The sequence below is a fragment of the Marmota flaviventris genome, chromosome 1 (assembly GCF_047511675.1).
Source record: "Marmota flaviventris isolate mMarFla1 chromosome 1, mMarFla1.hap1, whole genome shotgun sequence".
Classification (NCBI taxonomy): domain Eukaryota; kingdom Metazoa; phylum Chordata; class Mammalia; order Rodentia; family Sciuridae; genus Marmota; species Marmota flaviventris.
In genome coordinates, this window is record NC_092498.1 from 19,516,807 (window position 1) to 19,531,762 (window position 14,956).

The 14,956-nt window shown below is 40.0% G+C and overlaps 1 protein-coding gene and 1 long non-coding RNA gene across 8 annotated transcripts in view; one reads left to right on the forward strand and one right to left on the reverse strand.

The window, feature by feature from the left end:
• Cald1 (caldesmon 1) overlaps window positions 1-14,956 on the reverse strand; it is a 175,671-nt gene that overhangs the window by 26,480 nt on the left and 134,235 nt on the right. For 3 of the 6 annotated variants that reach the window (XM_071611834.1, XM_027950116.2, XM_071611832.1), the window contains 4 exons: window positions 10,893-11,039; window positions 7,016-7,994; window positions 5,690-5,767; window positions 386-531 (listed from right to left, as the gene is read on the reverse strand). In XM_071611834.1, coding sequence (XP_071467935.1) covers window positions 386-531; window positions 5,690-5,767; window positions 7,016-7,994; window positions 10,893-11,039 — 1,350 coding nt within the window. The remainder of the gene's footprint in view (window positions 1-385; window positions 532-5,689; window positions 5,768-7,015; window positions 7,995-10,892; window positions 11,040-14,956) is intronic. The other 3 variants (XM_071611837.1, XM_071611836.1, XM_071611839.1) reach the window with 1 other exon arrangement.
• Window positions 7,992-9,937, forward strand: LOC139705689 (uncharacterized). Of its 2 annotated transcripts, XR_011707503.1 has the most exons (3): window positions 7,992-8,089; window positions 8,188-8,241; window positions 9,571-9,937. It is a non-coding gene; the product is annotated as an uncharacterized lncRNA (long non-coding RNA). The 2 variants fall into 2 exon arrangements; XR_011707501.1 differs by lacking the exon at window positions 8,188-8,241.

The window sequence follows — 14,956 nt, forward strand, 5'->3', positions numbered from 1 at the left end:
TTTTATGAAGTTAGCCAGAACACATAGAGAATGGACCAATGATATTAACCCCGGTCACAATATTTTTTAACAGACTGATGTCACGTGAGCATTTTAGGTCAGTGAACAGGAACATGGTTACCAAGCATGATCTGCCTTGCAAAAAAAAAAAAAAAAAGGAAAAGCAGACTAAGCCTGGTTGAGCAATGACTGCTGGTCTCCCATTGGTGACTCGAGAGACAGACCTGCTGACTGTGTATCTCTAAGACAATGGTCAATGACTTTGCAACCAAAGAATGTTGCCTGTTTAGCACGTTTCTGTCTGGAGGCACAGGACAGGGAGACTGGGTTTTTTTTTCCCCCACACGTGAACACAGTCATTGTTAACTTAGTCACTACCTCTTACCTGAAAGTATTCTCAGTATGTTTAAGTTTGTGGGTCATGAATTCTCCATTCTGTGACTTCACTTCTGTAAATCCCTTCTTTCGATCCAAGAAGCTCTTAACTTCTTCTTTGGGCTCTTTGTCTTTTTTAATCTTCTCATCTTTGATCTAACAAAAAGTACATATTAGGAAGAAACATAACAATGAGAATCTTACTAGGTTTTGGTTGTTATTACCAAATAAGAGCCAACATTTTTAGGAAGCCAGCAAACTCAGAAGCAGAACCACCACCTGGGGAATGGTGTGGTAGAATTGAGGTCAGAGGACATTTTTGGAGAGTGAGCTGTGGTCTTTTAGCCTGTAGGCAAAGACCTTGACCATAAGGAAGTAAATATCATCCCTGATCTCACTGGGGTTTTTATTTTGGAGACCAGTGGGGATATGCTGTTTGGAAACCATTAAGTTCTGGGAACTCCACGTAAGAGTAGTTGTCTGTGGTTCCCACTGGGAGGTTGGTGTGGTTTTGATGGAAGAATGGTCAGGTTGCTTGGCTAGGTTTCTTCTGAGATGGACAGTGAATCTTTGACAAGGACACAGATGAGGAGGAAAGAAGAGAAGATCTACCAAGCCAATTCTGGAGAACACCACCCTTGTAATTTATTCTATCGAGTAACTGGGTACCAAGGATGGAACACATAGGAACTCACCTTGAGTGTGAGGACATAAGAGACATATGACACCATGTTTGTAGTTGTGGAAACCACTAAAGTTAGAGATGGAATGAGAATAATCCCAGGATTCACCTTGACTTCTGTTGCTAAAAAAAATTTAGTCCTCTGGAATTCATTTTGTGATGGTTGTGGGAGACATTATTTCAAAGTAAACTGAATTTACATAGCTTTTATTAGGTAGGGGGCAAAAGAACTCAAACTAAGGCTACATTACCTCACTCATTCTTAAAATATAAGCGTGAAGCCAGGTGAAGTTCATTATTGTTTTTTACAAGTGAAGAGTCACAGAGCTCTAACGCTTTAACGAATCCTCCAGAGGAAGGGGAGACCATGGGAACTTGTGCTTCTGCTGTTCACACCTGGCCTCCCACACCTGTTTCCAACTATTCTTCAACACCCTCTGAACATCTACTCCTAAAAGACTCGTTTTGCAAAGCAGAGTACATTTTTTTTCCTGCTCTGAATTTCAACAGACCTTTGTTGGATTATCTTCTTTGAGTGTGATTTCTTAAATTGCCAGGGGTGGACTATTCACTATGAGATTGCCCTAATTAGCTAAGACTTTAATCTTTCTCCAAGAGGGATGTAATAGGATGTCCCTTGGCAATGCCAAAGAGGGGAACTGGGGCGTTGAGCACTCTTGGGAGATTTCTGTGCAATTCAAGGGACCTGATTTGGGTCCCAGTGCTGCTAACAACCTAATTGTATTACTTGAACAAGGCTCTGGGATGCTGGTCCCAGGTATGTGAAAAGAGAGGGTTGTATTAAATCTTCCTAATCTTTCACCCTATCTTTTTCCTCTTGGCTCCTGATTGGTCATGAGAGGCTACAGCAGGAGAAGGACACTACTTGATGATGGCTGTTTGGTGGCTGTCCTTGCCAAACAATAAATCAGTGTTCACTGAACAGGCAGGAGTAGGCAGAACATTTTCTCATCCTGGCCTACCATTGTTTAGAGCCCCAGAGAGCAGGGACTAAAGCTTAGACCCTGGTTAAGAAGTATCTAGGGGACACGCCTACAATCCCTGCGGCTCCAGAGGCTAAGGCAAAAGGATCCCAAGCTCAAAGCCAGCCTCAGCAAAAGTGAGGCACAAAGCAACTCAATGAGACCTTGTCTCTAAATAAAATACAAAATAGGGCTGGGGATGTGACTCAGTGGTCAAGTGCCCCTGAGTTCAATCCCTGGTACCAAAAATAAACAAACAAACAAAAGTATCTAGGGGAACAGATTTAGAATTTAGGGGTACTCTTCAGGGATACCCCGTGAGTCAAATCTCATGGTTTGTGGAGCACTATGGAGAAATTTCTTTAAATTCATTTCTCCTATTTTTCAGTGAGAAATATTTCCATTCTCTCAAAATATATTTATCAGATTTACTGACCAAAAAGGTGTTTAAAATAAATTTGTAAAACAATTGACATCAAAGACAAGAAAAAGGCCTTCCTCCATTTTTTCAAGCTCTGCCTTTATTGGCAAAGATTATGTTATGCTTATATTCTCCTTCGAAAACTTTTTAAGAAACATTCTCAATGTAATAATAATCATTTGATTTTGGACATTATTTTCCAAATGAATAAAGTAACTCTAAAAATCCTGTAAATCTTATTTTTAGGAATACAGTGAATTGGATTCTATGACAGTTGTGGCACTAGCCCAGGGGATTCTGAGCCCCTTGGTAAGATAATTAGATTTTCTAGGTTGGAATGTTACCATGAAAAACCTCTGGGCTGAAGGGATTGCTGGGTCACCTAGTGTCCTGAAGGAGATAGTGTGCTTTGTACACAGATAACATTAGTGTACTTGGAAGAAAGGCTCTGACCAAATGTGATCATGGGGACAAAACTCTGAATCTTTGGGATATCCAACCAGTGGGATAAAACACGGGTGTGCAGGGTTGGGGAATTTGAGTGGCATGCCCTTGTGCCAGAGAGATACTCAAAAGATCCAAGGAGCAAGCAGAAAAGGATTATAACATATTGCTTTGAATGATTTGATATCAGAGTAGCCCCAAGAGCTGAAGGCAAGTTAGAATTTTTCAGTTCAGGTTTAATATGTTTTTGTTAGTTTTAGAAGCCCCAAGACCTTTTCTATCCTATGGATGTCCTCTGGACTCCTAGTTACTGCAAGTTTGGTCCAAAGACAACATGGTCCCTCCAGGGAGCTTAGACTCCACCCCAGAGCCCCTAAATTGATTCTGCATTTAACAAGATTCCTGGGTGATGGATCTGTCTGCACACTGGGAAGTGTGGGCCCGGATGTTTGGATGTCTGCTACTGCTAGAAACTTTGTTTCTAGGTTGGAGCCCAGAAACAACTAGCTCATTAGTGAGGAATTAGCTCCTTGTAATTGGAGAGAAAGAGCTACATCAAGTTGTAGGGTTGTCCATCATCTGCACCCCACTGCCACCACAAGCAGAGTTAAACTGCAGCGGAGGCAGACAGGGGTTTTTGTTGTTTGCTTTGTTTTGTAGGGCACTGGAGTGACTTCTGGAAATGTCTTCGCTGGGAACGCTCCTGTGATGTTTGTGTTTACTTGTGGCTGATCCATCCTGTGTAGGCCACCTAGATGCCTGTCACCAAAGGGTTCAGCTTGTCTTTGTGCGATTTTTTTTTTTTTTTAATTAAAAAGAATAGGGGCTGGGGACATAGCTCATTTGGTAGATGCTTGCCTCCCATGCACAAGGCTCTGGATTCAATCCCCAGCACCACAAAAAAAAAAAAAAAAAGGAATAGGAAGAGATTATTTCAATGGCTGGATCAGGTAAAATGATTTCAAGTCGCCTCTGTAAAACAGCTACAAAATGAGCTAGAAAGGAAAAACCTGTCACTTAACCAGCAGTTTCTCTTTATAGTGTTAAAACATGAGTACAATTGTTGTTGTTGTTGTTGTTTTTAAAAAGCTGGGTTGAGGAGCTTATCTGACTTTATACAAAAAAGAAGCCAAAGCTTCAAGACACTGGAATGTGCTGTGGGGAAGACTGGGAAAGAGGCGGCCTGAAACTATTCCCTGGAGTATCTTACTGATACTGCAGACATTGCCGAACTGGGACCTTATAGGAAGGACAGAAAAAGATGATTTTATTCACCTCTGATGAGCCTTTTCTAGCTCAGGGACATCCTATGTAGGCCCAGAATGATTTGGTCATTAAAAACAAATCACATCATGGTGCACTGAATTCAGACTTTACATATAGGATCCCAATGGTGGTTTCTGCGCCTCCCTTCCCCCTTTGTGTTGAGTCAATTAACAGGTTAATGACTCAGACCCACTTGCTTCTGTGAGTTAAAAGTATTTACCACAAAACCCCAGCTCTGCAGAAGATCCCCTGTGGGACATTTCTATTTGAGTTTATTGCTGAGGTTTTTGTTTTGTTTTGTTTTGTTTTTTGTAGATGAATTTATAGGTGTTGTCACTAAATGAGAAATCTTTTCCCTTCATGTTAAACTGCTTTCTGAGCTGCCTTTTTAGAGCTAAATTCAGTTTCCCTATTAGCAATTACACTCTCTCCTTCCTTTAGATGGGCAGAGCTCATGTTCAGTGTTCACTCCTGCAAACCATCACAACATCTGTTAGAAACACAGGGGAACGTAGATCTTCAAGTAAATATAATATGTGATATCAACTAAGGACTCTTATATTTTATATGAATCTTACAAAACGTATTTAATAACCCATCCCCTATTTATTTATTCTGGTCATCTATTTTCTTAATTTGAATTTCCCTTCTGTTTGAGTTTTCTTAACAGATTCCATAACAGGTAGAGAAAGGAGTGAGAGAACACTTGGGTTGGCACTCAATGGCTACAAATCACTTTATCAGTCTCACGGACAAAGCCATTCGGTTCTTTCTGCCTTGAATGATTCAGTTTTACCCCATTCAAGTATTTTTAACTATTACTTATAGTCACAGTTTATAGGGTTATTTGGGTCTAACCTAAGCTCAGTGGTTAAAATGAGGTCAGGCTTTCCATGGTGGCACACTGATTGATGGGCCCTGTGACATTCTGTCTGCCTCAGGCTCGTTACTTACCTACCTTCCGACCGACACCCAGCACCTGCTCTGGTGTGTGCCTCAGAAATGCAATGCAGAACATTTTGCCAAACTTTTCTTTTGAAAACAAAATTACCATCCTCAGTTCACCAAATTTTCTACTGAGATGTGTGTGGGGAGGTGTTTTCCCTTGGAAAAGTCAAAGCATTAATCAAGGCGAGTTGGGAATATCTCATGACTGAAATGCAAGTAGAATGGATCAAGGGGGGAAAATTAGCACTTAGAAGGGTAGAAAGCAGGAAAGACTGATTGAGGCAGTGTTTTCCAAGCCTTTTTGGCTATGACCCACAGTAAGAAAGACAATTTCTAAAACAATGCAATACTTACTACCCATGATGCCTTCTGATACCTTCTATCCTTTTCGTTTTTTAAAATGCTGATTAACTAATTTTGAGATGTTCTAAGCTGATCTCATGGATCACGAGCTGTGGCTTGAAAAACACCAGGTTAGAGGTTAGAATCCTGAGAATCATGGGAACTGAGAGACCCTGGAACACTGCTCTCTGTTGCATTATGAGCAGATCATTTCTCAATAATATTTACCTCTCCTTTTTTGAAGGTAGGCTTGTCTTCTTGGGACTTTTGCCTTTGAGCTTGCCCTTTTGTTCCCTTTTCTTCTTCCTTTTCATTTTCAAGAATGGTTAAGGTCACTCGTGTAAAAGAAGCCCCTTTCTAGCTTGCAAGGGTGAGAGGGTGCACACATCACTCAGCAGGTGCTGTGGGACAGCTTCCTTGGCTGTCTTAGTGGGTACTTACACCCCTTGGTGTCAGTGATTCTATACAGCAATGTGGGATACTTTCTTCCCACTCAATTTCTCTTGTGTGCCTTCTAATTGTGCTCACTGGAATCTAGCGTGACATGGTGCTCTCCTCGTGTGTGTTTACAAACCTTGTGTGTGTGGCTGGGTGCGCTTGGTTTATGATCTTCTCAATTATAGCCATGTGCATGAGCCCCTTGTAGAGAAGCAGGAGTGAAAAGACAACTGCAGGCAGTGCGGAGTTGGTGACAGAGAGGTCGCTCTGGAAAGGTGCACATGCAAGCATCTCTTTTTTCCCTGTGGTTTGGGGAACAGTGGTGGTGCTTAGGGACAGTATTTGAATGCAGCCTTGCAGAAAGCAAAAAGTTTTTGCAGTTTACAAACATTCTTCCCACCTCCATTATTCCCATCCTTCCTCAGGTTCACATGAATTCGTGTCACCTAGAAGGTCAAAGGAGCAAAATGTGTGCTCTTAATTTCCCACCAGTTACTGATACTACCTTGCTTTCTGCAAGCTCACATTAAGCTCAGGTCTACATGATGGCAAATCAGAGTTTTGAGGTGTATTTTTTTTTCCCACAAAAGGTTCCAAATGGCTCCCTTAGGCTTTATGTTTGCCTTCTTAGGATGAAATGTCTGACCATAATGCTTCATGTGAATTCCCCACCCTTAAGTTTATAATCATTTAATATCGAAACTACATGTGAGATGAGGAGTTTTGGGTCTCTTGCCTCATGTAGACCTACCAATATAGGAAAGATTCAAAAGGAATGAGTTCAGATGCAGGTGCTGAAACAGCAGTCAACACAGCACCACCACATTCATCATCCTTGGGTTCCTTCATTTTTTTTTTTTTTCGGTATTCATAACAACCAAGCACAGAGCAATTGATTTCTCTCTGACTGTCCCAAGGACTGCACATTTAGCTTGCAATCATTTGCTTCATGCTTGTGCATTGCTATGACCTGAAAAAAAAAAAAAATGACTAGCTTGCCAACTGATTGAGCACGTGGGGCTGTGTGTGCGTGTGGCCTCAGTCCCAAATTTGATGTGCATTACATTTCTCGTAAGTCACAGGCATCACACACCGGGTGCAAAATGCTCACTGTACCTGTTTCTTTAGGACAGCTGTCTGAGGTTTATCTTCGGGCACTTTCTTTTCATTGACCCTCTTCCCTTCTCTTTTCTCTTCTGCTTTCTCCCCTCTCATCTTTGTCTCTTGCATTTCATTCCTCTTCTCCTCTAGCTGCTTTTTTCGCTTTTGCTCTTCTATCCTAGCCTTCGCCTCCTCCTCTGCCTGGGCCCTCTGCCTCTCCTCGGCCGCCCTTCTCTCCTCGGCCGCCCTTCTCTCCTCGGCCGCCCTTCTCTCCTCCTCCTTTACCCTCTCCCTCTCCTCCGCCTCCCTCCTCTCTCTTTCTTCTGCTGCTATTCTTGCTTGCTCCTCCGCTATCTGTCTTTCTTGCTCGGCTTTAATTCTTTCTCTTTCTTCTGCTTCCACCCTCAGCCTCTCTGCCTCGGCTCTTTGCCTTTCTTCCTCTTCCATCTTTTCATTATGAGAAGCCTCCTCTGAGCCTCCTTCCCTCTCCTCCACTTTAGACTCTTCTGCATCCAGGTCCCCGTTTTTCAGGGCCGTTACCACCGTCTCCTCCTGGGTTTCTGCCGTGCTCTCTTCCACCCGCGCCTCTACCTGATTTTCTCCACCGCTCCCTTGCTTTGGCTTCTCTTCCTCCTCCTCCTCCTTTTCCTTTTCGTCTTTCTTCTTGTCCTCGGCATCCCTCCAGTCATTCTTCTGGTAGGACTTGGTGACTATTTCCGTCTCCTCTATCTCGTATCTCTCTTGGCGACTTTCTCTTTTTCCTTCCGTGTCCGCAGTCTCGTTTTCAGCTGTGTCATTTTGCATTCTTCCGCTGGGGAGGGACAGGCTGGCATCTGCTATGGTTGGGTCCAACTCCTTCTGCCGCTCCAGGGCTTCCTGAAGGCGTTTCTGGCGTCTCTCTTCTCTCCGGGCCAGACGCTCCAGGAGGGCAGCCTCATCATCACCCTCCACCTGAGTGTTGGTGGTGGTTGGCTTGGACTCCTCGTCGGGGACACTGTACAACAGAGAGAACAACACCAAAGGCAACTTGCTCTGATTAATCTGTGAGCTGCATTCATATAGCCAGTGCCCCCCAGGATTAGAGCGGAGGTAAGTAGTACCGTGTCATATGCCCCTGGATGTCACCACTTCAGTACATACACACCTGCCTGATTTTCAACTGACAGCATGTGTAATTCTTTGCTCAGGTCAGTGGAGTCTACTCACCATGCTAAAAGTGCTTTGGGTGATTGCCAATCAAGGTTTGGATTTCTTACTCTCTCCTCTTATGCCTAGGCAGGCCCATGTGTCCCATAGTTGCCAATGAAATATGAGCAAAAGTGATATGTCCAAACTAAAGCAATTAAGAAAGAAGCAAGGTCCATTCTCTGTCCTTTCTATCTCTGACTGTTGGCTGGGTCAGAAGACTCCAAATCCCTAGGGATTGACAGAGTCATAAAAGGAAGGAAGATGGTGACCAGTTCTGCCTACTGGACAGAAATACCCAAACTGGACTTATGTATTGTATTAAACTTCTAAAATGTGGGGGCTCATTGTCACAGCAGCAACATTACCCCGACTAACATATAGACTATCTACCTTCTTTGATAAGATTTCCAAGAAAAAAGGGTTTCTTGTCCTTCTTCTCTACAGTGAATAAAAGGCAGTTATAGTTAATTTTTTTTTAAAGGAAAAAAATCTCTAAAACCCAAACTGTACAACGTTCACTCACTCTTGGAACATGCTGGTCACTGCCCAATCCAAGGGTGTTGGTCTCCACTGGCAGGAGACAATCAGTCATGTGATACCAGAACTGTGACCAGAGTTGGAAGCGAATGCCTTACAATGTTTAGAAACTCCATCAAATTTCATGGTTCATAGGAAACTTGGCCCTTTTGATGTTCAAGTTCACTTAATTTTGGAAAAACATATTTCATATTTAACAACAAAATATGGCAGAGTAAACCCTAGATTTCAAACTTTCTTGGCCTTTGCTGTTGCTGCAGGACAATGTCCACATGAATTAGATATATAAGGAAATACAAAGAATTCAGAACTTACGGGGAAACACTTAATATAAGGCATTTGAATCAACTGAATTCTAATAATTTAAGAAGCTACCCCAAATTCCAAAATGTTAACCAGATGAAAATAAGAAGTTAAGAAACCAACAGACTGTTAAAACTTATCTTTGTCTTTGTACAAGTCATGACAGTGATCATCAGTAGATGTCAAGTGACAGAGCCATTTATTTCCAAGAAGACTTATTTTTCTTGAGGTTAATGAATATGTTAGAGATAAGTCACATATTCTCAGACCTGAATATGCTTTCCCTTTAAAAAAGAAAGAAACAAAGACTAGGCATGGTGGTCCCTGTAATAACAGCTACCCAGGAGGCTGAGACAGGACGGTCACAAGTTGAAGGCCAGCCTCAGCAATTTAGTGAGAAATTGTCTCAAAATAAAAATAAAAAGAGCTGGGCACGTGACTCAGAAGTAGAGCACCCCTGAGTTCAATCCCCAGTACCGAAAAACAAAGTTTAACATTATTCTTAGGGGAAAGGTATAACTTCTATTTCTATTTCTATTCAGGTGAAGAACAGTTTGCAAAGCATCTATTTGGGATTCAAAAGCAGTTAGTGAGCCCTGGACATCATACCTGTGTCCCCTTTGCTGGACTTCCTCCCTAATTACATTGGAGTTGCTCACCAAGGGTCAAGGTTTCTACTTTTCTACCTTGCCAATAAGTTTCCTTGTTGAATTGACTCCACCTACGAGCATTTGCAAGACAACCTTAGAAATCTGATGGAACTACTCGAATTTAAGCCCCAGAAGTCATGACCCTTTCCCTTCATAATCATCTGAATAGGCTGAATTAAAGGAACTATCAACAGGTCTCTCTAAACATGGACAAAATAAAACATGCATGCGAAACAAAACCACATGCAAGACCTTATAATATGGTTTCATTTATTTAAGCAGTCCCCAGTTTTAAATTAAAATTATTTTTTTCTCCAAATATCCTTTATATTTTCTAGACCTTGGTGCAAATAAATGACATATAATAACCATTAACATAATGAACCATGTGATCCTATTTCTGTTATAAAAGCCCTATTTTTAATTTTTTTTATTTGTAGATAGACACAGTATCTTTATTTTATTTATTTATTTTTATGTGGTCCTGAGGCTCAAACCCAGTGTCTCACATGTGCTAGGCAAGGGCTCTTACCACTGAGCCCCAACCCCAGCTTCATAAAAGCCCTGTTTGAAGAAGTTGAAGCTATTAGGTATTTTCAACTCTAATTTCCACCAGGGCCTGAGTAGGAAAAAAATTCTAATAGTAAACTTATTAAACATGTTTAAACACTCACAATAAATTAATCATCTCTCCAAATACTACAGAAAATATTGACTTGGGCTTTATGCTAAGAAAAGGAAGACATCTGCAATTCATACCTACTTTTAAAATTCAAGAGTCATCTATTATTGGTAGGCACATAGTCTCTATTAAAACTAGTTAATCTTCAGTTCAAAACAGATAGCAATATGCTACAAAGGAATATAAAGCATTTTTCTTATTTAAAAGTATAATCCATTGTATTTAGTAAATTTTTAAAATACCAGATTATGAAACAAAATAAAAGCCTTCACTGGGGGTACGTTTAGGGATGGGAATGATATGTGTGTGTGTGTGTGTGTGTGTGTGTGTGTGTGTGTGTAGGGAATGAAGGTGTCCTAATGTCTAAATCAGACTGACTGTCCAACCTGATCTTTGGCCAAATCAAGAGAGATTGAAAAAGCGTTGAGCTGGGCTGAGAAAGGAATGCCTTGCTTTCCTTTCTCAGGTCATTTTAGTTCAACAAACAGACTAAGATGCAAAGAGAAATTCTCCATTCCAAAGAGGGCAGTACCTGTTCTGGGCGTGAACCTCCACCTGGTCGGTCACCTGTCCCAAGGATTCTTCCTCTTGCTTCTGCCGCAGCCTTTCCTGTCGCGCTCGCCGGCGACGTTCCCGCGCTGCCTCTTCTTCGTCATCGTCGTTCCTCTGATAGGCAATTCTGGAACATCACAAAGACAAGCTCTTGAGCAAGGCCAGCTGCAAAAATGTGTTCATCGACTTCTTAGCAGGAACAGCCCTGGTCCCTTTGCGGAACCTCACCACAGGGTTCTTACAGGACGGTTCTGTTCCTAAACTTGGAGGACCAACTGACTAGTTTTCAATAATTTTTTTTTTTTTTTGGGGGGGTGTACTGGGGATTAAACTCAGGGGCATTCAACCACTAAGCCATAACCTCAGCCCTATTTTTTGTTTTATGTAGAGATAGGGTCTTACTGATTTGCTTAGAACCTTGGTTTTGCTGAGGCTGGCTTTGAATTTGTGATCCTCTTGCCTCAGCCTCCTGAACCATTGGGGTTACAGGCATGCACCACTGCACCCAGTTAGTTTTCAAACTTGAAAAGCATTATACAAAAACTACAGAGGATAATCTACAATGATCAGGTAACCTAAAAAAAAATCTATGTAAAAGTAGACTGCCTTTGGAGACTGTTGGGTTAGCATATTTTGATTTCTTGATTTAAGCCAGTTATCACACATGAAATTTAGAAGCAGAAATCCAAAGTATTGAACCAAAAATAATCAAAGACCTATTAAAAAGGATTCAGTATGTTGTGTGAAATACTTGTATAGGCACTGTCACCAAGATAAGAAAAGAATCAAGTTACATTAGCAAACCAAGACTTTGGTATAATAAGCCAAAATTGCTCAAGAGAATTGAAATCAGGGGTCTTTTGGTTAGATTTTGTTTTGCCTTTCAGGTTCTTTTTACTGACGAGGGGAGGTGTTATTGATTAGCGTTAGGAAGCTTCAAAGTCAGTGCATTTTGAAGAGGTGGCTCTAAGGACCCTCCTATGCTCTGAACCATGCTGCAGCAGTGTCTTCTACCTCATAGTGGCCCACAGGTGTATATTTAGACAGAAGCCTAAGAGGTGAGGCAGGTTGAAAACGCACAGGAGACTCCCCACTTGTGTATGTTACTTAGTTACAGTTTCACTGGAAGCAAATGCCTATTTGGAGAAATTACAATCAATATCACTGTGCTAGGTATATTTCCTCTCATATTTATTTCCAAGTGAAGAATTGAGGTTGTGCAACTACAGATGCCCAAAGTCAAGAGGAAATGGCCTGGATGGTTAACTTGGCTTCTTCTGAAGGTGTAATGTACACTGAGATACAGAGCTCCAGAAGACCAGGGGAGTGCTGCCCCGCCCAGGGCCTGGTGGATTGATGGGGGATGTGGATGAGGCTGAATTATAGAGGGCTGCTTTTTACTGTGGAAAGTTATAGTGTTTTTGTTTTGTTTTGTTTTTTGTTACTTACATAGCTACAAAAAGAAATCCAAATACATACATGTTTCATGTTAGAAATTAATTTTTTTAATCATGGTAAAAATACTTAACATGAGATCTACTCTCTTAATAAATGTTTAAGTGTATAATACAATATTGTTAACAACATGTTCCATGGCAGCTTCTAGAACACACTCAAGATTCTTAAAACTATAAAACCCAAATACTTTTTAAATTAAAAAAAAATGACATTGGAAGCATACAATTTGTATCAGCAATCAGTTATCTAATGTGAACGATGATGATTTGCTCATGTTAAATTTACAAATTGGTCATTTTGGGCCAATTCTAGTACCTCATTTTATCTGTATTATCTTCTGACTTTTTTTCATCTAGGTATCTTATGAAAAACAAGATTAGCAATTCAAGGGCTGGTTGGTTTGCTCCTTGCCACTTTAGACTTCATACTTTCCTGACTTCATACTTACTAAAATCTGCTAGTGTGCAACGCTCAAATGCCAATATAAATAAAGTGTCACTTACTAATTCTATAAAACTAACTGGTAATTTTCCACAAATATGAAGAGAAGGGGCAGTGTGGTAAAGTCAATGGGTGACTAGATTAGGATTCAGAAAACTTGTTTTTCAGAATTGATCTCTTAGGTACTTGTAGGCCTTTGATTAACCTGAGCTAAATTTCCTTGTCTGTAGGCGTGTGGCAATTACATGAAATAATGGATATGCTATGACAAAGCATTCTAAAGTGCAGTATTTTTTTTTTTGTTGTTGTTGTTAGAAAAGGTCAGTTAAGGAGCTGCTTTGGAGGAAAGATGAGTTCAATTTCAGACTTGTTGAGTTTGAGGTGTCAACATGACATGAGTTGAATGTTCCTTTCTAGTTCAATCACATTGTAGTTTGCAGTCGAAAGCCCTTCCCAGTGGTTTGGCTTCAACCTTCAGATTTTTGGTCTGATATTCCCTTGGCTTATTTCTCCCTAGACAGCTTTAACCACAGCAGGGAGAATGAGTCCTTCATGACTGCTTCCCAAACTAATCAAACAGAAAGTCTTAATTTGCTCTTTTTCATCTCTGGAGCAGTCATGAGACCATGGCTATTACAGGGACCTTCCTCTTCCAAGACAAGCAAGAGCTCCATGTGAGATATCCTATGCTAAAAGCAAATGTCCTCCCTTTCCTAATGAAATCTAGCTTTAAACCCTCATTTCCCACTATATTGGAAAAATCTGAGATGTTGCCATTTTTCTCCTTCTACATACTCGGTGACCTTCATGGCTGGATGTTGTTGGCTTTTAGCTCTGACACGAACTAGATTTGCCACCTTTTCTCCTCTTGGATTTCTCATGGGTGGAGTGACCTGAACAATCCAATCATCCCCGCTGTCTCTTCTAATTCTTCACATTTTGAAGCTTAAAACTTATGGACAACCATTCTCCATTGGTAGGCCCTTTTCTACAGTCATCAGAGCTAGGTTTGAAGGGATCTTTTACTACTACTAAAAAAGGAAAAAGTCAAAATTGTTTACAAAATTAAGAACGACAGCAGCAAAAAGAGTCAAAATGATTTCATGTTATTTTTCAATTATAAAATGCCTGGTTGCTGACTCGAGAACCTATCAGTTGACTTTATACTTATAAGTGAAATTGTGTCTGTACCAAATAACTTGCTAGGTGTGGAAATCCTTCAACTGTGAGACTCCCTACATTAGCCCTCAGAATGCAAAGCAAATTGTAACTCCTTAGCTTTTAGGCATGCTCCAAAACAACCTGTATTTCATACTTCATCACAGATTCTCTTTTTATTTTTTTTCTTCATTCAACATTGGAAAAACTCAATTTGTTTTATTCTAAAAGTAGCATAGAATTATTACTTTAAAAACAAGATAATACAAAATGTATAAAGGCAAAAGTAAAAATCATCTTCCTAAGATCATACCACCCAGGTACAAACATGGTACTCATTTGATATATTCTATAAAATATTTTCCTATTGTACATATTTACATTTTTTTATAAAGTGGGATCACTTGTACATATGATTTCATAAAGTTTCTTTAATTTACCTTATTTATGACTAATTTTAACACATTAATAGTTTGTCAACAGAAACAGTATTTTCTATATGTGTATATTATGTGTATATGTTATACATCTTATGTATAAATAACATATACATAATAAAATTTTATAAATCCACCCAAATATAATTATATGTATGTACTATAATCTATTTGATCATTTTTTCTACTGCTTGATATTTAAGATTTTTTTCAACATTATGTTCTTATTTATTTTTTTTAACATTATATGTTCTTATAAATGATGCTGCAAAGGATATCAATATTGATACATTTTTACCATTTGTGCAATTATTTACTTAAGAAAATTTCTCAGAGATTAGAATTTCTGAGTTAAATAAAAGTATGTTTGTTTTACAGGCTTTTAGTATGCTCTCCAAAAGGTCTATAACACCAGTAATGCAGGAGAGTGCTAATTTTACCATAAGCAAAATTTGTCCAAAAAGATAAGTATACAGGATCCTATCTAAATGATACTACAAGCTTTGCTCTATGTTCTGGTTGAAGTCAAAATGTTAACATTTCTGATTTT